At 33.8% G+C, this 23,721-nt stretch overlaps 1 protein-coding gene across 1 annotated transcript in view; it reads right to left on the bottom strand.

Annotated features, from left to right (window-relative positions):
- Positions 1 to 906: 906 nt before the first annotated feature.
- Positions 907 to 23,721, bottom strand: part of LOC143076085 (putative E3 ubiquitin-protein ligase HECTD4) — a 76,034-nt gene continuing 53,219 nt past the window's right edge. Inside the window, exons 41-63 of the mRNA XM_076251719.1 lie at positions 23,391 to 23,494; positions 22,995 to 23,156; positions 21,857 to 22,005; positions 20,833 to 21,073; positions 20,117 to 20,375; positions 19,669 to 19,935; positions 18,886 to 19,151; positions 18,223 to 18,383; positions 17,503 to 17,920; positions 16,978 to 17,108; positions 14,596 to 16,608; positions 13,292 to 13,381; positions 12,917 to 13,007; positions 11,382 to 11,515; positions 10,564 to 10,754; positions 9,913 to 10,179; positions 9,117 to 9,272; positions 8,378 to 8,535; positions 7,492 to 7,644; positions 6,835 to 6,953; positions 6,120 to 6,315; positions 4,368 to 4,587; positions 907 to 3,757 (exon numbers count right to left, since the gene is read on the bottom strand). Coding sequence (XP_076107834.1) covers positions 3,621 to 3,757; positions 4,368 to 4,587; positions 6,120 to 6,315; positions 6,835 to 6,953; positions 7,492 to 7,644; positions 8,378 to 8,535; positions 9,117 to 9,272; positions 9,913 to 10,179; positions 10,564 to 10,754; positions 11,382 to 11,515; positions 12,917 to 13,007; positions 13,292 to 13,381; positions 14,596 to 16,608; positions 16,978 to 17,108; positions 17,503 to 17,920; positions 18,223 to 18,383; positions 18,886 to 19,151; positions 19,669 to 19,935; positions 20,117 to 20,375; positions 20,833 to 21,073; positions 21,857 to 22,005; positions 22,995 to 23,156; positions 23,391 to 23,494 — 6,083 coding nt within the window. The 3' untranslated portion in view covers positions 907 to 3,620. The remainder of the gene's footprint in view (positions 3,758 to 4,367; positions 4,588 to 6,119; positions 6,316 to 6,834; positions 6,954 to 7,491; positions 7,645 to 8,377; positions 8,536 to 9,116; positions 9,273 to 9,912; positions 10,180 to 10,563; positions 10,755 to 11,381; positions 11,516 to 12,916; positions 13,008 to 13,291; positions 13,382 to 14,595; positions 16,609 to 16,977; positions 17,109 to 17,502; positions 17,921 to 18,222; positions 18,384 to 18,885; positions 19,152 to 19,668; positions 19,936 to 20,116; positions 20,376 to 20,832; positions 21,074 to 21,856; positions 22,006 to 22,994; positions 23,157 to 23,390; positions 23,495 to 23,721) is intronic.

Here is a 23,721-nt window from a genome sequence, read left to right as displayed (position 1 = left end):
GAATGGGTTTTGCTCATTGATGACGGTTGCCTAAAAGTGCTAATATCCATATCATTAGTCTATTGTGAATAGATGTTTCACAGGCAGTTATAACATATTACTCAACATGATTCTGAGAACAAGATGTTCATGCAACATCATTACACATATCAATTGTATATAAAATAGGCAAGCATTTGAAATTTCAGAAATGCAAATTTGAAGGCTAATAAAAAGCATCCATATGAAAAATCAGGATTTTTTTTGTTTTGCTATTTGCAATACAACCCTTAATTTCAGGTTATAACAAGAATGTGTCCTCAGTACACGAATGCCCCACTCGCACTATCATTTTCTATGTTCAGTGGACCGTGAAATTGGGGTAAAATCTCTAATTTGGCATTAAAATTAGAAAGATCATATCATAGGGAACATGTGTACCAAGTTTGAAGTCGATTGGACTTCAACTTCATCAAAAACTACCTCGACCAAAAACTTTAACCTGAAGCGGGACAGACGGACGAACGAATGGACGAACGGACGGACGAACGGACGAACGGACGGACGAACGGACGCACAGACCAGAAAACATAATGCCCCTCTACTATCGTAGGTGGGGCATAAAAACATTCTTTGTTACCCTCTAGATGTATTTACAATATTATTGTCATTGGGTTGCTGTCTCGTTGACATATACACCTCATGTCCTTTCATTCATGTCCATGGCTCTACATTTTAAACTCAATTTGCAAACAGCAAATCCATTACACCAAATCTTCCTTCATGTTAAGGTTAGAACCAATTAATTTAACATTCTACAGTGGCCATCTTGAATAACTGATTGCTACTTAAGTGCAACTTCTTGTCAGTAGCATTATAATCATTCAAATCAATACTATTTTTGTTGAGCAAAATCGTAATAACAACTTATCTGTAACATAATTTATTAAAACCAATGAAAGCATACAATATATCAGCAACTATACACATCTGGTAACCATGGTAACAATATAACAAAGCAGGAAACAATAATATATGGCCATTCTATTATCATATTCATCTTCATTTAAGCTTGAAATTTCTATCACAAAAACATTGCCAACAGAAAAGTTCAGGAAAAACATGAATTTGATAAGATTCTTGAATCAACACCTAAAATAAAGCAGCATTTTTCATAGTATTTTACCACAGGTAGTATTGGGTATTTTTGTGATTGACAATATATATTTTTCAAATAAAAAAAAACCCGAAAAAAGTATAAATAAATGCTTTTGAAAATAAAACAATTCTGATTTTTAAGAAAATTTAAAAAAAAATTCGTTTCAAAATCATTGTTAATTTTAAGAAATTTATTATCTGTAAATGCTTATAATTATCATTTAGATTTATAAATAACACCTTCTCATGAAGTCATAGCCAATACCATATTTCTCACCTTTTCCCAGATTTGTCACATGGTGTCTACAAAGTAACAAAATTCCAATGTCGGCACTCTTTAATATCTATATGATGTAGAGGGACATGTTAAAAGGTTAGGCTATATGTGGTGAATAGGTCAATAGGTCAGGCTAAATGGGTTAAAAAGTCAAAAGGTCAGACTATATGTGGTGATTAGGTCAAAAGGTCAGGCTATAGGATTGAATAAGTCAAAAGGTCAAAATAGGTGGGATCAGGGTTAACAAAGCTGTTTATATCCATGGAAATATAAAAGCACTATCTTGTAAAATCATAATACATAAGTCTGTAGTATACAGCAAGTACAGAAATTCATAAATTGCAGAACAAACTTGTACTTGTACAATTATAATATTACCTTTTAATATAAAAAGAAAAAATAAGCATATGTGCTACGATTGCCAATGTGACAACTATCCAACAGAGTTCAAAAGATTTAACTTTTGTTTATTTGTTGAATAAATAATATTTAAAGTATTAGTTACAAACATTAACAACATAGTATTCCAAATATTAGACATCTTAAAAGCTGTTTGTACGAGGTATCTGGTACCCAAATCCATTTGCTGATGAATTACAGGGGATCAGTAATATACCAATTTTTGTTGTTCAAACTTGTTTGCTGTTAAATGATAGTCAAGTATACTGTGGATTCATTATTATTGGTTGGATACCAATTTTTTCGTGGGTTTCGTTGGTACAGTTGAACCGTGAATTCAAATATTCAACGAATAACATATTTTCAAAAGGCTTTGTATACAGAGATTGGCAAAACCATGAAATTGAATATCCATGAATATGCAAGTTTTCTGCAATCCACGAAAATTGTTACCATCGAAAATAAACGAATCCACCGTAACAACTCCTGTTCTACAACAAATTTATATCGTACATTTACAGGGAATCCAATTTTCTTAATCTGTTGCCTTTTTTTTTTAAGAAAGCACTGTAACTTTATACTTAGGTTAAATAAATGGCATACAGACTGAAATAATCCAGAGTTTCCCTACAGACACATACATCTGTACTTTATTAAAGGCTGTGTACGCAACCACACAAATTAGATAAAATACTAATTATACAAGAGAAAACATTCAGTGAGAATGTAATCTTTAACAACATATAAAACATATTTAGATTAAATACTACTACTACCAACAGAAAACATTTCTTAACAAATAAAACAAACTAATACAGTACATCTTATAAATAATAATTGCTATGGTTACTGTAGTAGCAAAAATACTTATAGTTGCTATGGTGATAACGCTTAAAATAGTACAACCAACGCTATATTATAAATGCTGACACAAACAAAATATATAATAAATAAACCTATACATATCACATACAAAAACGCACATATGGTTTTACATTTAATAAAGAGTCTGGATGTTGAATGGGTAGTTCTATTTAAAATAGCGACAAAAAAAATAGACCTATTAGGTTTTCAGTGCTGCTTAGTCTAATTACACTGGTTAATCATTAATGATAAAATTATTATATAAATTTTATCGTCAAAACTTTAAAGAACAGCATGTTTTGGCAAATTAGGACACTTGTGCTATAAAGTTAGAACAGGCTTGAATATGATTTAAGATAATTATAATAATTCAATTCCAATGGTGATAACAACTCTTGCAGACAGAATAAATACGTTACAATATTAACTCTCTTATTTATCAAAATGTTCCCTTGATAAATGCTTGCAAAGCAAAGTAATTCATTATTTCAAATTTAAATTTACATCCCTAAAAAATAATCAGTAAATTCTCTAAGGATAAGAAAAGCTTTCGCTTTTATGAAGTGATTTACACACATGAGATGAAGTTTCTGCATTTTATTAGACTAGGGACCTACTTTACTATAATATTTTTTTTAAAACACTGTACATTGTCAGTCAACACTTCAACTTCTATAAATTTACACACCAACTACAACTGTGAAGAGGATATATATCTTACATCTTATAATTACATCATAAAAGGAAAAAAAAAAGACAGAAAAAAAGAATCTCTGGACATTTTGTAAATATATCTCACTTAGACTGGTAAACATATCTATCTTTTTGATCATTCAAATGCGCATTGTTTATCAAATATTTGAAACTTTATTGATTTAGACAAATGATAAAATGCTTTACAACTGCAACAGATCTATTCAACAGTATAAATAATGCTTATACTTCATCCACTAAGGGGATCCTCTCTGCAATTTATAGCATATAATAATCTTTGAGTCATCAATTCTTGTGTAGAATACTGTGGCAGTTTAACCATGAACATACAGGTTTCTACTCTAATAAACCGTGAATCTGGTGGACCTAAAAATACAAATAGTACCATAAGTATGTATTATACACTAAATAAATGGAGATGATGCCCCCACTTGCATATAAAGTTATAAGTGACATACCCCAAGAATGGTATAAGTGACGGAAAAAGTATGTACTTGATCTGATTTTGTGGTAATAAGCATTGTGGTCAGTTTCATAAGATTTGGTTAAGGCAAACTGAAGTTAGAGAAAAGAAACAAAAATTTCAGCAATTTTTCCAATTGTAAAGGGCCATAACTCTAGAAGGGTAAAAGTGATGCCACCAAATTTACAACTTGATCTGTGTTTTATGGTCATAAGCATTTTGTATAGGTTTGATAACATTTATTTGAGGCAAACTAATGTTAGAAAACAGAAATCAATTTTGGGACTTATGGATGCACAACCATACAGACAGACAAGGGTAAAACTTTATGCCCCTCCTATAGGGGCATACACATTATTTGTGTTGTGGTTACCATTGTAATGAATTTTCAATTTGTGTTACAGTAATTATAATTGTGCAATTTTACAGCATTAATTTCTATAATCATACTGTAATGCAATGCTGGTTCATAATTGTAATGTAGTTATAATCTTATTGCATTTATATATTTACCTGGACCATCAGGAGGAGCAATCTTCATTGGATAAGGAGGGACATGTGTGGTTTCTGCTCCGCCCTCTTTACAGGGACAGGTCTGTGGAATTCTTTCCTGGTTACAAGAAAACTTGATAAATTTACAGAGATCCTCCTGACTAAGAGTCTCCAATGTGTTCCAGAAGAATTCTATGTGTTTGTCACTTTCCATCAGTCCAACTTGATACATGGTGTGTACCTGTAACACAGGGCATATTTTACTAATACATATATATACATAAAGGTTATATAAGGAAACAACACTTTGTTGTTTAAAAAAGAGATGTAGTTGGTTGAAAATCATGTACTTTATACCATTATCCATTTTACATTATATAAATTCCTAAACTGTAAGCTTTCATATATTTTGAAAAGAATTACTGTGGATTCATTTGTTTTTCGTGGATACGTGGATATTTAATTTCATTGTTTTGCCAAGGTCTGCATACAAGCCTAAAGAAAATGTGTTATTCATTGAACATTTAACGCTGTGGTTTACCTGTACCTATGAAACCCACAAAAATTGGTATCCAATGAATAATAATGGGGTCCCATTGGGGGGTTCCGATCCCGGATCCCGCTTTCTGTTTTGTCAGATTCCCGCATCCCACTTACACTATGTACGTAAGCAATTCTCATTTTTTTGTCATTTCCTGGGTCCCATAAGACCTAATTTCCTGTTTTCATGACACAATAATTTGACTTTCACGTGTCATGCTTAAAAAAAATTCGGCAATCCTGCGTAACGCTTAGACCCCAATGAGACCCACAATAATGAATCCACAGTATACATAACAGAAAACAGATGCCACTTTAAGAAGAAATTTTTGTTGTATCTATCAAACTACACGTTCCATAACATTGGTGTTATGATGTTCCTGACTATACACAAGAACCTTGCATAGGCAGTCATCTATCTGTATTAATAACACTCATATACTAGTACATAATTTAGAATAAAAAAAAAAAAAAAACAATGATCTATAATATGATTTCTAAATTAGGAAAATTCAAATTCTAATATATTTCTAAATTAGGAAAATTCAAATTCTAATATATTTCTAAATGAAACAAGATATATCAAAACTTTCAATCAGGAAGTTTGAAAAGAAATTCAAATATACAAACTTTTAGCACCCCTGCTTAGTTATTTCTTGCTAAGTAATCCTAATTATATACAAGTTTACTTTTTTACTGTGAACCCCTGTATCCGACAGGACCCACTTTTGCCACACTAGCGTTGTACCTAACAACCACCCAGCATGGACAAAAAACCGGACCATTTAAAAAGTTCTCAATCCGTTCCCGAAAATTACCAGATATGAGGAAAAAAGAGGACAGATTTGGAAATAGAAGCAACCACAGAAACATACAAATAAGAAGCATTCCATCACTGAAGATTAACATACCATACATAAGTACACGAAGTCATAACAAACTCTATTGTTCGGCGAACCGCACAACCGCAAAATTTGTACTTCACTGTTTGATTTCATGTGTAATATTGTCCTGAAGATGCCACCCTTGTTGGCGAAACATGTCGACCAGAATAAACTGTTACCATGCGGTAATTAATGGGTATTGTTGTCTTTATTGTTTTATTTTACTTATCTAGTGAAAGACAACTGTGAATACCTTTCCGTATCCACCCACTATTACCACACGATAACCACTTCAGGTTTTGGTTCACCTTGTTAAAATTCATATATACAAGTAAGTTCAATATTTTACCTTGAGGAAAGCTAGATCCACCTCAGGTAAGCCACAGGTTCTGATTTCTAGGTCTAAAGGTGAGAGTATGTTCAATAACTGTAGAGGTATAAGTGATGCCAGACCACAATGTAATGACTGTACTCTATGTTCTGGTAATAACTCAGTCATTCTCAATCTCTGGATGGCTTCAACATATTCTTGTCTATTCTCCCAACTGAAAAAATAAATATATATTTTTTTTATTATGATTTCATAATAACAATTTTCTAGAATCTGAATGATTTAGAACTTGACAATCGTACAGATTTTTTTTTTTATGTTGCCTGGTTGTTGTGTAATTGATGTATACCATAGATTTATTTATATACTCTGTTTTTATAAAAGAGGGACGAAAGATACCAAAGGGACAGTCAAACTCATAAATTTAAAACAAACTGACAACGCCATGGCTAAAAATGAAAAAGACAAACACACAACAGCACACATGACACAACATAGAAAACCAAAGAATAAACAACACGAATCCCACCAAAAAACTAGGAGTGATCTCAGGTGCTCCGGAAGGGTAAGCAGATCCTGCTCCACATGTGGCACCCGTCGTGTTGCTTAAGGTTTTTTTAGTTTTCATATCTACCCAGTATTTATATATCTGACTTTCCTACTCTCTACTCCATGGAGGTGAATCTATAGAAGATCTTCGTAATTAGCTACATTAAATTTTCTGTCAACTTACCAAACAGAAACTTTGTGTCCATTAGGTATCAATTCCACTTCTTCTCCAGACAGAGTAGAATAAACAAACTGTGGGTAGACATCTGAACACAATGCCTGAAGTTCACTTTCTGACTCAACCTAGAAGAAATTAAAAAGCACAATGATTAGGAACATTTTAATGAAATGTGATTATCTTTCAATGTTTTACGCCACTTTCAGCTACCTTAATTATATCATGGAGGTCAGTTTTTATTGGTGGATAAGACCAGAGTGCCCAGAGAGAACCCAAAACCTCACTATAAATGATCAACTAAGACCAATCTGTCACCAAGACCCCTAATAAATAATAAACATATGGATGCTATAAATTAAGCAGGCAATCTTTCATCACAGGAAAATGTTGATGAGATAAAAATATAACCCCTTTGTACAGACCACCATGCTTACCATGATCTTTTTCATACAAGTCCCAAGTTCATACTTCTGAGAAAGTCATTTCACCATGAAAAGATGAACTGACAAACAAACTGACACACAGACTGTTAAACCTAATGCCCCCAAGTTGGACATGAAAAAATCAATGCCTGTCATGAGCATTTAAATTGATTTTTAAAGACTGATTCAGTTTCATTTTTCTTTCACTTGGACACTTGATAAAAACTTTCAATACAAGTACCATTTCGATCTTTTTCATAAAGTTGTACGTCAGTGGGTCAGCTTCTTGTAGATTGGTACTTGGGTCTTCATCATTAGATACAATGGCTTCCCACAAAGACTTCAGTAGATCTAGCCCCAGAGGTATGTCTGCTCTTATAGTAATACCTAAAATCTAAAATTCAAACAAATATAAATTATAATGCATTGAGTAGCCAATTTTTAACCAACTTTTAAATGGACAGTTATGTTTGACTATGCCATACACCCAGGAATGATTTTATAATTCAATATATATATGTGCATTCTTATAGATTGAAAAACAAAAATTATTGTAATTTTTTTTAAAACTTTTTCTCTGAATTCTTGGCAAAGCTACCAAAGGAATAAGATAGAAAATCATTCAGGTATGTAATCAACTACTCTTCACCACAACAACAAATAAAACGTCACAATTTTTAAATTGCTTCTAGAGATGAATGACCGCCAAATTTTCAACCTCTTGTATCATTTATTATTGACATTGAAGAATCTAGACATTTAACATATATGTAAATATATTCAAGATAGTTAAATGCACTATGTAATAGCGTGTCTATGTCTAAGTTTAATGTTATTTCATACAGTAATTTGAGATGTGTCCAGCTGATTTATTATTTAATAAATAATCTGTGTGATAAGTCAACAAAGGGGAATTTGCTTTCAACATCACTGGATGTAAATTAAAGTGCTGCTCAGGTAAAAATCGTTCAATCAATCAATCAATGCCGCTAAATGGTAAGGTATTTAATGAATAAATGTCTATGCTTTCTCACATAGAAATTTTTGAATGTCCTGGTTGTAGTGTTATCAAAAGTTCCCCTCCTTTCCCTCTTGAAATGCTATCCCAAACTCCTTGACTGTCTTACCTGTCCAAAGAACTGTGTCAATCTTTCCTCTGGGAATGTCATCTTCCCTGGATGTAGCAGACATCTACTTTTATAATTGCTATTGTTACAGGGGACTATCAACTTCAAAGAGTGAAGCTCTTTGGCAATTTGGCTCAGGAACTGTCGGAAAGAACCACCTGAAAATTCAATTTTTTTATCAGTCTGTATTTCTGAACATGATGAGATAAGTATATTTTACAGCTAAAGTATTTTTATTTTACATGTTTCATTTCAATATATTGGTTTAATTTCAATAGGAAAAGTATGGTATGTCAAAACCCAATATACAACAACATATTTTGAGAGATTGATTTTAAAGCTTCACAAAATTTTTAAGATGTGCACAATGTTTCCACAATGAAATTATGGCATGAAAACTATAAAATAAGCACATATTATGACTTTACAATATTGAAAATTTGTTTTCTTCATTTACATTTCCCATATAATGTGCAAATATGAAGTAGTTTCTTAAAAGTTGTAAATGAATTTACATTAAACAGAAACGAACAAAGATCTTTATTTTTACGTACACTCATGTACTACTGATTGTCTGACCATCTTCAAATTATGCCTGTTAAATTCTAAATCAATTTATATTCCTAATACTGCAGAATTACAGTAAATGTTTGAGGTAAAAAATAAGCAAGGTTTTCTACAATAAGTAATAACATATTTCATTCCTACATTTTCGCAAGTTGAGCAGAAATAAACTTACTTGTTCCATGGACTTCTTCTCCCGTCAATCTGACATTAAAAGAATAGGTAGGATCTCCACCACTAGCTAGACGTACACACAGCTGTTTAGATGGTATGTTAGATAATTGTCTGAAAGTCTGACAATACCATGTAACTAAAGAAGCTTTCTCATCACCTGAAATAGGTCAAATATAAAGTCAAAATAAACATGCTGACTGTTTTTTTTTTTCATCTTTTTTTTTAATTAAAATCCATCTTTTGGTTTTCTCATATGATTAGTTGTCATGTTGGAGCCGTTTATTGTTCACTATGAGTTTGCTCATTGTTGAAGACAAGATACTAACATAAATATTTAATCAGTCTTGAGTGGTCTCGGGTGGATAGCTGTCTCAATGAAAATTGTACATCTCCTTATTCTTATATGCTGCATTATAAGCAGGAGGAAAAGATGATAGTTCGTCGGAAGGGGACGATAAATGGCTGACCCGTGTTAAGAGAGAGCCATATCTCTTGCACGTTAAAGACACCCTTGTAGATTTCCAAAAAGAGCAGGCTAATGCCGCTACAAGGCAGCACTCGCACCACAAAGTGGAAAGGGATTAATATAAAGTGCAAAACTTGTTTCCCAATCCACTATAATTAAATATGTTTAAAACTAAGCAGTTTTCAGGACTTTCTGTATCAATAAGTCTCAAATCCAAAAGTCTTGGAAGCAAAATGTGTATAATGTTTCAATTAGTAACTTTAACAAATCAAATTTTCAACATGATCAAGGGTAACTGTTTAGTGTTTGTGTGCCTGGTACCCTTCCTTACCTGATAAATTTTCCAATGGATCCAGTGTAACTTCTGGTGCAGCTTGATCTGGTTTTCTCTTGGCAGTTGCATTCATAATACGGTTAACAAAGTTTACTTTTGAGTCATAAAATATAAGTCCTCTTATTTTTGATAGAGCAGAGGCTGTACTCCTGTTGTAGGTTTTGGCAGGACGTAGGTCGACCATTGGCAAGAAAATAGTTTCAAGAGTATTATTCAGTGACTGTAGAAATGCAAATCTTAATCTGACACTCTCAACAGGAACACCTGAAAAATACAGAATCAATTCATCATCTTCTCCAGGACAAAGCAAACATCTTAAATAATGTAGGAATAAAAAATGAATCAATTGAAGATAGTACACAGAAACTTAGATGATTTCCAAAAGTTAAGAAGGTGAAGAAATGTTAAAATATAAATATTAAAGCCATAGTCAGTTTTTGTTTTATGGAGAGTTTTTTTGGCAGCATTTTTTTTTATTGACAATCCTTGATGTCAAAATCATGTACACATTTCATACTTCACCTCAAGAGTATGTTTTTATATGAAATAAAATATTAAACATATCTTGTAAACAAGCGTATGTTTAATTGGTTAATATCTCCCTACCTTGTGAACAAGCAAATGTTTCATTGGTTAATATCTCCCTACCTTGTAAACAAGCATATGTTTCATTGGTTAATATCTCCTCTGGTATTTTCATCTCATGTGGATGTAATCTTGAGGGAGCCACTCCTAACTTCTTGGCTGACATGTTAACATACTGGACCAAGGCTGAGTCCATTTCTAATGTCCACTGTGTGGTCATCTGTAAAGCTTGGTTATTGTCAAGGCAGGCACACCTGTAGAATTACATTGAGTAGATTATCACTTTGTTTAGAAATCAACGAATCACTGTCTCCTTTTTCAAAGTGTGCACACATAAAATTTGCTAAATTTATTAACATTAATAACAACAGAAATGTAATACAATCCTTTTGAAGCACCAATATAAAATTGAATAATATCAATTTATTTTAATTTTATAAGATCTGGATGGATCCTTTCCAAAGTGAGTGGTGTTTTGAGCAATTTTCAGCAACATTGGTTATATCAAGCATGGTGACCAGTTTTGTTTTGGTGAAAGAATCTGTAGCACTCATAAAGAACCACTGACATACAACAGGAAAACTGCATTGGCGGATCCAGGGGGGTTGGGGTGTTTTGGGGGTTGGAACCCCCCCTTTTTTTGGCCGATCAATGCATTTGAATGGGAGCATATAGTTGGAACCCCCCCTTTACTCTGGGTTGGGAACCCCCCCTTTTTCAAATGCCTGGATTTGCCCCTGAACTAGAAATCCTTGTCAATTAATACACCTTGCCATGAGTGGTTTAAAGTTTAATCTCAAGTTCAAATCTACAAGACAACTTATTTCAGAATGTTATATCATGTAATATTCAACATATTAGTACTTTTAAAGAGTCCAAACCTTTCAAAAAAAAGATCAAATCCACAGGCTAGGAAAGCCCTCCATACAGATCTTATATCTTGCTTTGCCAGGTCTATAACATACTGTAGGAATCCTTCAAGAGTTAAATATCTTGATTCTTCAACTGGCCAACTCTACAATCATAAAAATAATAAATTTACAATATTATGACAGCCAATTAAAATAACTTGCCTCTTTTGGTACATTCATTAAATGCAAAAGGCTAAAATATATACTGTGGATTTTGTGGGTGCAGTTGAACAGCAAATTTTCTATAGGTTTCTATTCAGACTTGGCATTACCGAAAATGAAATATCCATGCACATAAGTTTTTCTTAATCTAAGAAAATGGGTACACACGAAAATAATTTAATCAACAGTAAATTATGCTGCATTGATAATTCAAACAAATCAAATTTTACACTTCTACTAAATCTGGAACTTGCCCTATCAAAAATAATTTTTAATTTATTCCCCTTCCGATAGTCTGAGCCCTTTGTTAAGTTTTTCTATGTTTAATCTAAGATGGATGTAAAGGGGGGGAGGGTATCTGCATGGAAGAACAGGAAGTAAAATTGCCATTTCACGATGAACGTTCAATTAAAAATGTCTTGTACGTTGATCTTTTTACTGATTTCACTAAACAAGTTGAATAACAAACCTTTTTCAAAGCTGCAAGTGAAATAACTAGAGGCTCTAAAGAGCCTGTGTTGCTCACCTTAGTCTATGTGAATATTAAACAAAGGAAGCAGATGGATTTGTGACAAAATTGTGTTTTGGTGAAGGTGATGTGTTTGTACATCTTACTTTACTGAACATTCTTGCTGCTTACAATTATCTCTATCTATAATGAACTTGGTCCAGTAGTTTCAGTGGAAAATTTTAGTAAAAATTTACAAATTTTAAGAAAATTGTTAAAAATTGACTGTAAAGGACAATAACTCCTTAGGGGGTCAATTAACCATTTTGGTCATGTTGACTAAATTTTAGGTCTTACTTTGCTGAACATTATTGCAGCTTACAGTTTATCTCTATCTATAATAATATTCAAGATAATAACCAAAAACAGCAAAATTTCCTTAAAATTACCAATTCAGGGGCAGCAACCCAACAATGAGTTCTCTGATTCATCTGAAAATTTCAGGGCAGATAGATCTTGACCTAATAAACAATTTTACCTCCATGTCAGATTTGCTCTAAATTCTTTGGTTTCAGAGTTATAAGCCAAAATCATGAAAATCTACATTTTACCCCTATGTTCTATTTTTAGCCATGGTGGCCATCTTGGTTGGTTGGCCGGGTCACCGGACACATTTTTTAAACAAGATACCCCAATAATGATTGTGGTCAAGTTTGGTTTAATTTGGCCAAGTAGTTTCAGTGGAGAAGATTTATGTAAAAGTTAACAGACGAATCTGGACAACGACTACAACAGACGACGGACGCAAAGTGATGAGAAAAGCTCACCTGGCCCAAAAATGGCAAAACATGTTGCACAAAAATAACCCTTTACCACCCTCATCTAACTTCCTTACCTTTCCAGCCTTGGCACCTTGTTCTGCACCTTCCTTGTGTGTTTTCTCTGGCATGTCTTTACCCTTTGGCTTTTTGTCACGATGTGGTGGTCTAAAAATAGAATAATCAATTACCAGTAATCACAATGCAAGAGGTTATGTAAAAAGACAAATCAGAAACTCGTCTAATAGCCATTATTTGCAAATCACTGCCATCGACACAAAAAGGTACTGACATTCTTATTCTGGACTTGTTCTAGTTTTTATCAAATTTCATAAATATTCACAGTAGTAACCAAATTTGATACCCATTATTAACCTCACAAAAACCTTGTCTTATACATTTGCTTTCAACTACAGTCAAACCTCGTTGTGTCGTATAATTCAAAATCTTACTTTTCTGACACTCCCATGACAACTTTTTCTTTGGAGGATTTTGGAGATCTCTTGGGTCCTTTCCCTTTACCACTTCTGTCTCCTGGTGATCTATAAAGTAACAAAAGGAAATGTAAACTCAGAAATTATTGCTTAAATTGCTCATTGTTCAATTAATAAAAATGTGAAATCAAAGAATGAAATTTCTGGAAAAACTTCATACAAATGATGTACTTGTCTCTGGTGGATAGTTTTCTTATTCCAATCATAGCGAAACATTAGAAAACAAGAATGTGTCCCCAGTACACAGATGCCCCACTCACACTATGATTTTCTTTGTTCAGTGGCCTGTAAAATTGGGGTCAAATCTCTAATTTGGCATTAAAATTAGAAAGATCATATCATAGGAAACATGTGTATTAAGTTTCAAGTTGATTTGACTTCAACTTCATCAAAAACTAACTCGACCAAAAATTTTAACCTGAAGCGTGACAGACGGCAAACAAATGGAAGAAGGGACGAACAAACGTACACACAGACCAGAGAACATAATGAACCTCTACTATCGTAGGTGGGGCAAAGTGGCCTGTAAAATTGGGGTCAAAACTCTAATTTGGCATTAAAATTAGAAAGATCATATCATAGGAAACATGTGTATTAAGTTTCAAGTTGATTTGACTTCAACTTCATCAAAAACTAACTCGACCAAAAACTTTAACCTGAAGCGTGACAGACGGCAAACAAATGGAAGAAGGGACGAACAAACGTACACACAGACCAGAGAACATAATGAACCTCTACTATCGTAGGTGGGGCAAAAAAAATCTGAATTAACATGCAGTACCGGTACTTACAAAGTCTTTTTCCTAGAATTTTTCATACACAAACCTTTTATTAATTGTGTTTTTATTTGATTGTTTAGTTAGAACTATAAAATATGGAACAGTATTCTAAACTAATAATTGATATCAATACTTCCATTTAACAGTAATCTTTGCTGTTGGTTTTGTAGCTAGTTAACTGTAATTCAGAAGGTTGTAAAATTCATATTAAAATGTTTGCATCACACTATGTATCTTATGGTACATGTATGTGTAATCTTAAGGTACATGTATGTGTAATCTTAATTTTCTTCCAACTACCCACTGGCAGGTGTTTTTTTCAAATATTGAAAAAAAAGTTGAGAGCTTTCTTTTCATAGCTGACGATTTACAAAACAGCTATATGTATATCTCTAGCACATTTTGTACTAACAAGAATTTTGTTTAAAATAAAAAAAAATTTGAATGTATTTGTATAATTGTGTGTGTAAACTTAAAACTTACCCTTCTTTGTCAGGTGACTTCAGCATGCCATACTTCCTTAACACCTGTGTAACCTGTTCCTGTAATGACTTCTTTGGAGGTTTAATATTGTTGAAGAAACAGAAGAGCATATTTTCCTGTACATGTTGAAGAATCAGATCTTTACTGAGACATATAAATCCTGAATCTTGACGGAAATCTTCACTTCCATGTCTCTGATCCATGATGAAACAACTATGGAATATTTCTATGAGAGCCAGAGTCCCAGGCTCTGTTATTTCCTCAAGATTAGACCCGTTAAAAAATTTATACTGTAAATATTCTTCCAATGCGTCATTAGCTTGAGGCTCAGCAGTAACTAACATGGCATTGACTGTTGATATAGTCATCATTTCTTCAGGAACATCCACAAGGTCATCATGACCAAATGAGAAACTTTTAACTAGTGACTTTTTAATATTTTCCACTTTAGACTTAGAATTGATATTAATTACTGCTGTACCTTTAATGACAGCATCTGTCCTTTTTGGGGCAGGTACTTCTTCTGTTACCTTGGCAACACCTGCTGCCTCTGTCATCTGCTCTGACACACTTTCACTTTCAGTTTCAACTTGACCTTGACTTTCTGTCTTTTCCACAGCCCTGACCTTTAGACTTACAGTTTGAAGGGGAATGAAAATATCATTCCTGTCAATTCCCCCATTTGATTGACAAGCTTTCTGAACAGCTGAATGCACATTGTCTTTGGATATCTTATCTGGTATTCCTGTAATAACTAATACTCTATTGTATGCTGATGGTACTTGAAGAACGTGTGCTGCATCAAGAATGGCTGTGTGTAAGAAACTTTCACTCTGTTTCTCACGGAATGCCAAATGACGAATAATCTGAGACACGGTCAAAGTTCTCTGAAACCATAATAAATCTTCTGATTTAGAACCAGTAAGTAATGTCTTACTAGATTCAGCAGTTGGTAGGGATGAAGATGATGATGAGTTTTCTGATGTAGGAAGCGATGAAAATGATGATGTAGATGTAGCTGATGTGCTGGCTGACGCAGAGTGAGACACATCACTCTCACTCACACGAGGACTGGATACAGGTGTACGTTTAGGTACAGCTCCTCCTCTTTCTTTATCTCGTTTAGCCTTGACCTTTTTCTTCTTAGCTGATGAAGTAGGACTTCCTAAAGAATGAGAAGATCCTGAAGCTGAGGAACCGAACGCACCCGCAGACATCAACAGCCCAATGAAAGTCTTTGATCTCTCGTCATATCTTGTTTCAGCAGTAGCCAAAACTACTTCTAGCAATGAATGAAAGTATGTAGAGAATCGTCCTTTATCACACACCCCAATACCCATACCAACACCACTTGCTGTTGACATAGACTCCCACCCTTTGGTTTCCTCTTCATATAATTTCCTAAGCTCCATTTGTAGTTGTACCAGTAAACCAGTGTTTAAATTCAGATGAGGTTGCAAAGCCAGCAGAACTGACCCGTTACATCCCTCGCTATAATTCAGAATTCTCAAGGATTGTGCTAAAAGGTGGAACATATATTCCTTAACGAGAGATGGAATACTACACTTCCATAAATATCTACACAGTAACTCAATCATGTGTTTAAATACTCCCGGTGTAATCTTGATGTTATCCACATTCCATAAACTCTGGTGGTTATCCTTACTCAGCAAGCTAGATGTCGTACCAGCATGTCCTCGCATGCCACAACTTTGTGTGCCACAACCATATTTTTCTTCTATCAAAGTCTCTATGTAAGCCACTGCCAGTAAGAACTGTGGATACAGAGCATGTATTGTCAACATGACCCCTGGAGGTGGGGACACACCCAGTTTAACATGGACCCTATCACAAGGTATGATAGCAGGAGTATACTGCTCATTCTGGTTACTGGTTGAGCTGGTATCCCTTGGATAACTAACACAATCCAGTTTGGTTGGTTGTCCTGTCTTCCTTACATGGTTACCAGTGTATGATAGAACTTTTGCCCATGGAGATTTGTACAGTGATGTGCTGAAAAAATATAAGTGAATTAAATTATCTATAACAAGTAAATGTTCCTAGACATTTATTCACTTTCAATTGCTTATTTGAGTCTTTGATCTATATCATTTTTTTTAGTAACCAGTAAAACCAACAGCTTATAGTCAAGGGTCTATTATTCATCTATTAAGAAAAAGAACCAGTTTTCTTCAGAATCTGGTGTATCCAAGATTTAGTGTTTGCCATTTTTGTCTATTGAAAAGAATCATTATGAAAGTGCTGCCCATCAGTGAAGACTGAAACGTGACTTCTAGTTGACTATTAGACTGACCTGTATTTTTAGATTAATTTTTCATCTATTTTTCCCCTGTTCACGTTTTATCTATAGACATTACTTACTCTTTCTTGGCTACTTTAGGATCAGTTTTACATGACACAACCAAACATGATGCCCCTGGGAAATGGACATCTGTGTTGACCTTAACCTCTGTTACTGGGAACTCTTCATATGGGAACATTTCTGGTGCAATCTACAAGCATATAAATACATGTACATATACAATCTTAACGAAGTAAGTCAATTTTGTTAGCAATTATACATCTCTAAATTCAAATGTATTTGTAAAATTAAAAAAAAAAACAGGATAGATAAAGAGAAGAGATCTCTATACAGGTACCAGGTCAGTCTGTCTACCTTTTTTTCTGTTGCATGCAGTTTGTCCTACAACACATGTTTTATTCTTTGTAGTTTATTCAAATGTTGATTAACAATAAGGCTAACTGTGTTTAATCCAGTACTTGTTTTTGTTTGTACAGACATGAAATATGTTTGTTTCAGCTGCTTTAAATCACTCTATGATATATCAAATGAATTACAGTGACTTAAAAAAAACCTTGAATTTCAGGATAATCATATATACCAACCTGCAAACAAATACAAATCTGATTGGTTAGCTCAGTCAAGTAATCTTCTCCCTGATTGGCTGCTCTAGCTATGGCCACTGATAACTCTCTTTTTAACTTGTCTTCATCACGGTACAATAACTTTGTCAAGGAACAAGAACTGATGGCCAGACAATGTTCCAGTGATGAGGATGTGATTAGAGAGGCATTCTGTATTGTTCCATGAGGTTGAGGAGGACACAGTAGCTCCTCTGACAAGAGCTGGAGGTTTTCTATGTCTAACTGCTGCAAGAGGGCAGCACTAGCAGCCATTCCTGACCCCAGACTGGCAGAGCATGAGTATATCTCCATTGCTGGTGAGTTACAATGGTCTATGAGTTTTAATAGAGCTGTTCTACAGTACATCCTAGATAATATTCCTTCACATCTAAGCAGCTCTCTGAAATAAGCAACTTGTTTGAATTCAATGTCAAAATATCAACAAAAACATTAGATAATCAAAGCAATGTCAACGTTGCAAACAAGCAAATCTGACTTGATCACAAAAAATAACATATCCATACAAATTATTCCATCAAATAATTTTTTTTAAGCTATGGATAACTTCTGTCTATTGTTTACCTCTAGTTGTCTTTCAATGTTTTATTGGGTTGCTGTCTCTTTTGCATTGATAAATTTATAATCTTGTTGCACTTAAAAAGTTGACTTTTGTTCATCAGATAGCATGCCTTTATAACCTACCTGTGAATGTATATGTTTGAAGTATCCAATATCTGTCCTCCTGTGATTGAAGATTTCCTCAAACCTTGGCCTGGTCTCTCTAACATGTCTATAGGGTACCAGAATCGTATCAGTACACCTTCACTCCGAAGGTAGGTTTCTACTTGTACCAATTCATTCGACTTAAAAAAAAAATTACAATAAATACTATGAAAATATGCAGCATTTATTCATGAGTAACATATAAGTTGGTAACAAAAGGAATGTTTATTTTGCAAACAGGAAAAATTTTATCCAACATATTTGTATTTTACAAAATTCCCCCTCATTTCATTTTTTTTTCTTTTCTATTTGACTGTTTGCTATGTATTTTATCTCACATCTTCATTCATGAGAGGGCGGAAAGGGTAAAGGGAGACAGGGAGAGAGGGGGTGGGAGAAAGGAGAGGAGGGGTGGGAGAAAGGAGAAGAGGGGCGGGAGAAAGGAGAAGAGGGGAGGGAGAAAGGAGAAAGGTACCCCCCTTTCCGCCCCCTCATTTATACATTTGGATTTGTCTTGATCAGAAATACTCAAAACAAATATTTGAAAGCTGAGGACGTAAAAATATGTTGGCAGCTATGTGACCAAAAATAATTTGAAAAGAATAGCCAAAATCATCTTAGGTCACGACTACAACTACTCACATTATCAACATCCAAGACAGTCCCTGTCAAACCAAATGTTCTAAGCATACTCCTAACTGCAAACATAGGTAACATAGTGGTCCCTGCTGTGCTAGTCTCTGCTGTATTTCTGACCACTACAACTGTCCCCTTTCTGACCCTCTCTATTGTGAACTTTGCTAGGTCCTCTTTTATATCTTCTGTTGTGGGAAGATGGAGGTCACGTGGTATTCCACCGTTTTCTTCATAAAGGAATTCTACTGTCTGTCTTGCAATATCAGTCATACCTAATCAAAATAATTCTTTCATTGAATAGATATTTGATTGTACCAAGAAATTATTTAATTGTTCTTGTAAATAGAATTATTATAAGCTAATGGACTTATTCCTTTGCTTTTAGCTTGTTTTTCACTGTACATATACTGATTTTGTGTCATAGATGAATATCCCATATCCTTTGTGTTTTATTATTTAAAATAACTGACATTAGAAGGAAAGTTACTATGTAGATATTTAAAATCTTAACCGCATTAAAAAGAAAGATTCAATTTTATCACAAAATAATTAATTGTGCCCATAAGCCAGACATTCCATACATCCTGACATCACTGGTTTTTTTTTACATTGTGTTTCTGGCCTTGCTACTGTTGGTTGCTTTAGTATTGCATTGTACTATTGGTTCTGGTTTTGTGGTAGTTTTTGATTTACTCTGTTTTCTTCATAAAAATGTTACATTTACTTGGTCAAATATGAAACTAATGTCGTTTCAAATTCAGGTTAAGAGTTGGTTATAGTAATTATTACCCAGTTGTAGTGCTCCTTTTATTTGTTCCAGTCCATCCTTTCTCTCAGCCTCATTTCTAAATCTTCTCCTGATAACAGGGAACACTTTCTGTTCCCAGGCCTTTACTAGGAGGGCATAGTGATCTTCTGTCTGTGCGTCATCTTCAACTGGTTCCTCATCAGATTCATCTTCCTGTGTGGCAGTGGACAGGTAGTCAGGACCAGTAGACAAAAAGTTGTCATAGCTACTGAACAACTTGTACTGTTTACATGAATCTGTATCATATTCTGTGAAACAAAATGGACAGAACATTATTTAAATAACTTTTTAAATCACTACTCAAAAATTTGAAATATAGAACCCTAAGAGATTTTATCTTTTGAATATCTCTATGATTTTTCATAAAGAAAATTTTACTTCTGTGTGATTTTGTTAAGACTTTGCCAGTAGGACTTAAAAGGATATTACCTTTCTGTGGTTTGGGTATCTCTGGGACTTTACATGATGGACCCTGTGGTGATTTTAAATCCTCTTTCTGTGCCACTTCTGGACTGGCCACTGTTGGTTCTTCATCTTCACTCTCAGATGCATGATGGAATGGCAGGTGTCCAAAACTCTCTCGGATTTCTCTGGTTAAATCATTTGCTTCATCAGCAGCATCTCTATGCTGTTGACCTTTAGCATAGGCAAATGGTCTGGTTCCAAAATTTGCTCTTAATCTGGTGCCCTAAAAAATTCAACAAAACATTTATATTTATTGCACTTAGAATGCGTTGTCCCAAGAGTAATTCTAATTCATATGAATATTAAAGGACCAATTGGTGGCATTGGGCTGTTTTTTGCTTTTGATGGAATTGTTGTCTCTTTGGCATATTCCCCATTTTTATTCTCATTTTTTTTTCAGTACATACCATCATATTTTCACTCCTCACAAATGACCCTTTGAAAGCAATTAATGTGACCCCATATTTCAAATACCTTTTGCCTGGTAAATCTATTAAAATACATAGGATCTTTTCAATCCAGTACAGTATAAGAGCCATACATCAATTTTTTATGTACACAACAAGAATGAATATAATATGTTATGCATTTTGTTTAAATATATTCAGATATCTCCTTTTGTACATAAGTACAAATGACATCAAAAGCCTGGTAGATTAAATGTGGCTTATGACACTAACCTTTTTCTGAACATGTACAACAGGAAACATGCCTCCAGACACGTCCTCCATGTTGGAACTAAGAAGTCTTCCTCTGTAGGTAAAGTACACACGACCTTTAGGTGTCTGACCTTGAACAGGAGATTCATCCGTCCTCTCCCAACCAATACCAGCGATGTCTCCTGCATTTAGGGTAACATCAAGGCGGACACTCCTCCACTGCAAGAGGCTGGCTCCATTGTAATGGACAGATTTACCATTACTAAAAAAGTAAAGTTTTTAATATCTTGGTAATAATAAAATACTTGTACCAAGAGAACTTATTTTCATAAACTTTCTTTTCAGTGTATTTCCTCTCAGGAATGTTTACAATGAGGAATTGATTTTTTCCAATGAAAAATATTAAGAGAAATGTTTTATGAAAGCAATTCAATGGAAATAGAGGAGTCTTCTTCTTATTGAAAGGCTTATCAGTACAATATTTATTCCCACCATATCTCCACTGACAAATAATAAATAATGAAAAATATTATTAAAATCTAATATGACCAAACATTTTATTATGTTTTCCTTTTACAAATCATTTTGTACTTTATTGGACTATCATATCAAGCTTTATTGAAACTTATCAAACAACCTTTTAGTGGTTGTATGGGCATTAATGAGAGTTAAAGACAAACAAATGGATGGACGGTCAAAGATTTAAATCTTAAAATCTCAAGATACATTTTCAGAGGTACATTTATTCAAGACCATATAAAATCAATTATATAGTCTTTATTTAATAAATTTCCTGTTACAAAACTTTGAATTTTTAGAAAAACTAAGGATTTTCTTATCCCAGGAATAGATTACCGTAGCCGTATTTGGGACAACTTTTTGGAATTTTGGGTCCTCAATGCTCTTCAACTTTGTACTTGTTTTGCTTTATAACTATTTTGATCTGAGCATCACTGATGAGTCCCCTGAAGACGAAACACGTGTCTGCCGTACTAAATTATAATCCTGGTACCTTTGAGAACTATTATTCAACAGTCCTACTTACTTAAGGAACAGACATGTGCCAATAGGATTTGTCCATGCTCCTTCTTTTTTCTCAGCAGAGGGAGCAAATCCAAAAGAAATAACAGCACCACTCTCATCCTGGCTGTCTCCAAAAGATAAAATCTCTAACTCCCAATAAAATGATGGTGCCTAAATTACATACAGAAAGAATTTATGATATATTGAAACAACACCTGAATCTGTAGAACAATATGTCTTACTATCACTATCACATTTCAATGTTTAGTGAATAACTTTACACATATCTTCAAAATATCACATTATAATGAACATGTGAAATAATTTTTATGTTGAGGTGACCACAGCTTCTATGATAAAATTCCCTAAGTTTGGATGTACTATATATATGTATGCCGGCTGCACATACACAAATATATCTAAAGCTGATATGTAGTATAAAATTTACTTTAAAATCAGAAATGAGAGTGATATCATTAATGCAACAAATGTGACTCAGACTCAAGTTTTTGCTTAATTATGCTATAATATGTACTGGAATCTATTAACTTATCACTGTGCACATAAACCCAACCATATTTGGTGCCTATAAGCAGTCAGCTATCTGAACCTGATGTTGCTCAATGTTGTTTGTCTCTGTATGAATGTCTGGGTTTTTTTTCGAGGAGTCAAATATTGGTGATTTCTCTAATTTTTGTGCTATTTTCACATTTCCTGACCATTGTGAGAAAAATATTTCTCCTCACTAGTGAAAAATCTCTTCTCGGCAAATGATTGGTTGAAATTCAATTGCGACGTTAAATTTTCTCGTTTTCTTTTGAATTTTCTTATTGTAACTCATGAAAAAGGGCAATCATGCCTGATGACGTCACATCAAAAGTACACAACTTTAATTTCTCAAATCTTTGAAAAGGAAGGGTAAAAATCATAAGAGAAACAGATTCCACCACTGTAACTCATGTATTACAATATTTCTCCACTCTCAACAGTTAAATTTTAATTATTTAAAAAGGTTGGCAAGCCTCACGTTTTAAATAATAAAATTTAACTGTTTCCAGTGGAGAAATATTGTAATACACTTGTTGCAGTTGTGGAATGTATATTTCCAATTATCCTTTTGATGTTTTAGTTGACGAAATATTTATATATATAGTACTTACCTGTTGTGGAAGAGACTGATTGGCATAAACAATAGTTCCACGAGGCAATCCACTTCCTGTATTGGGATCTCCAAGGAAAGTAACTCCTGTCATACTATGGGAGAAAACACATGTCCGCACTGGTGGGAAAATTCTGTTAGGATCCCATAACATTTCTTTATTCTGAAAACAGGAAACGTTTCATTAGTATAGTTGTATAACAATATGGAAAACAACACTTGAGGATCTGATCCAATAAATTTAAACTAAAAAAAAAGGAAACTCTGGATAATGAAAAATACTTAACATGTCTATATCCTGTTCAAAGACAAGGGTCTTTGATGGACTATATCATTCCTTTTTTGCAAGTATTTTGGAAAAGTGAGTAATATGGGTTTAAAAGAAGACTACACCTACCATTCTGTTATCCACCTTGCTGGGAGGAGGTGGAGGTTTAGCACAGTCTCTGTAGAGCAGCCTCAGTCTAGTACAATGGTCTTCTATCACAGCTAGTCTGTCACCTAAATATATATCAAAGAGATTTTGGCAAAAAAATCTCCTGAATTGTAAACTTTACAACAATATTAATATTTTGTTTTAATGCAATGTGTTAAGGCTTATTTAAGAAACTATGATTAGTAGAATAAATAAGTCATACATATATAATTCTTCAATACCCAGTCGGAAAGTCTTTATTCTGGATAAGACTTTCTACTCTTGATTATATATTTGAATAATTTATTGCAGT

Source organism: Mytilus galloprovincialis, chromosome 5 (genome assembly GCF_965363235.1).
Source record: "Mytilus galloprovincialis chromosome 5, xbMytGall1.hap1.1, whole genome shotgun sequence".
Taxonomy (NCBI): Eukaryota; Metazoa; Mollusca; class Bivalvia; order Mytilida; family Mytilidae; genus Mytilus; species Mytilus galloprovincialis.
Note: the sequence above shows the minus strand (reverse complement) of the source record. Positions and strands in the feature narration are given on the sequence as shown.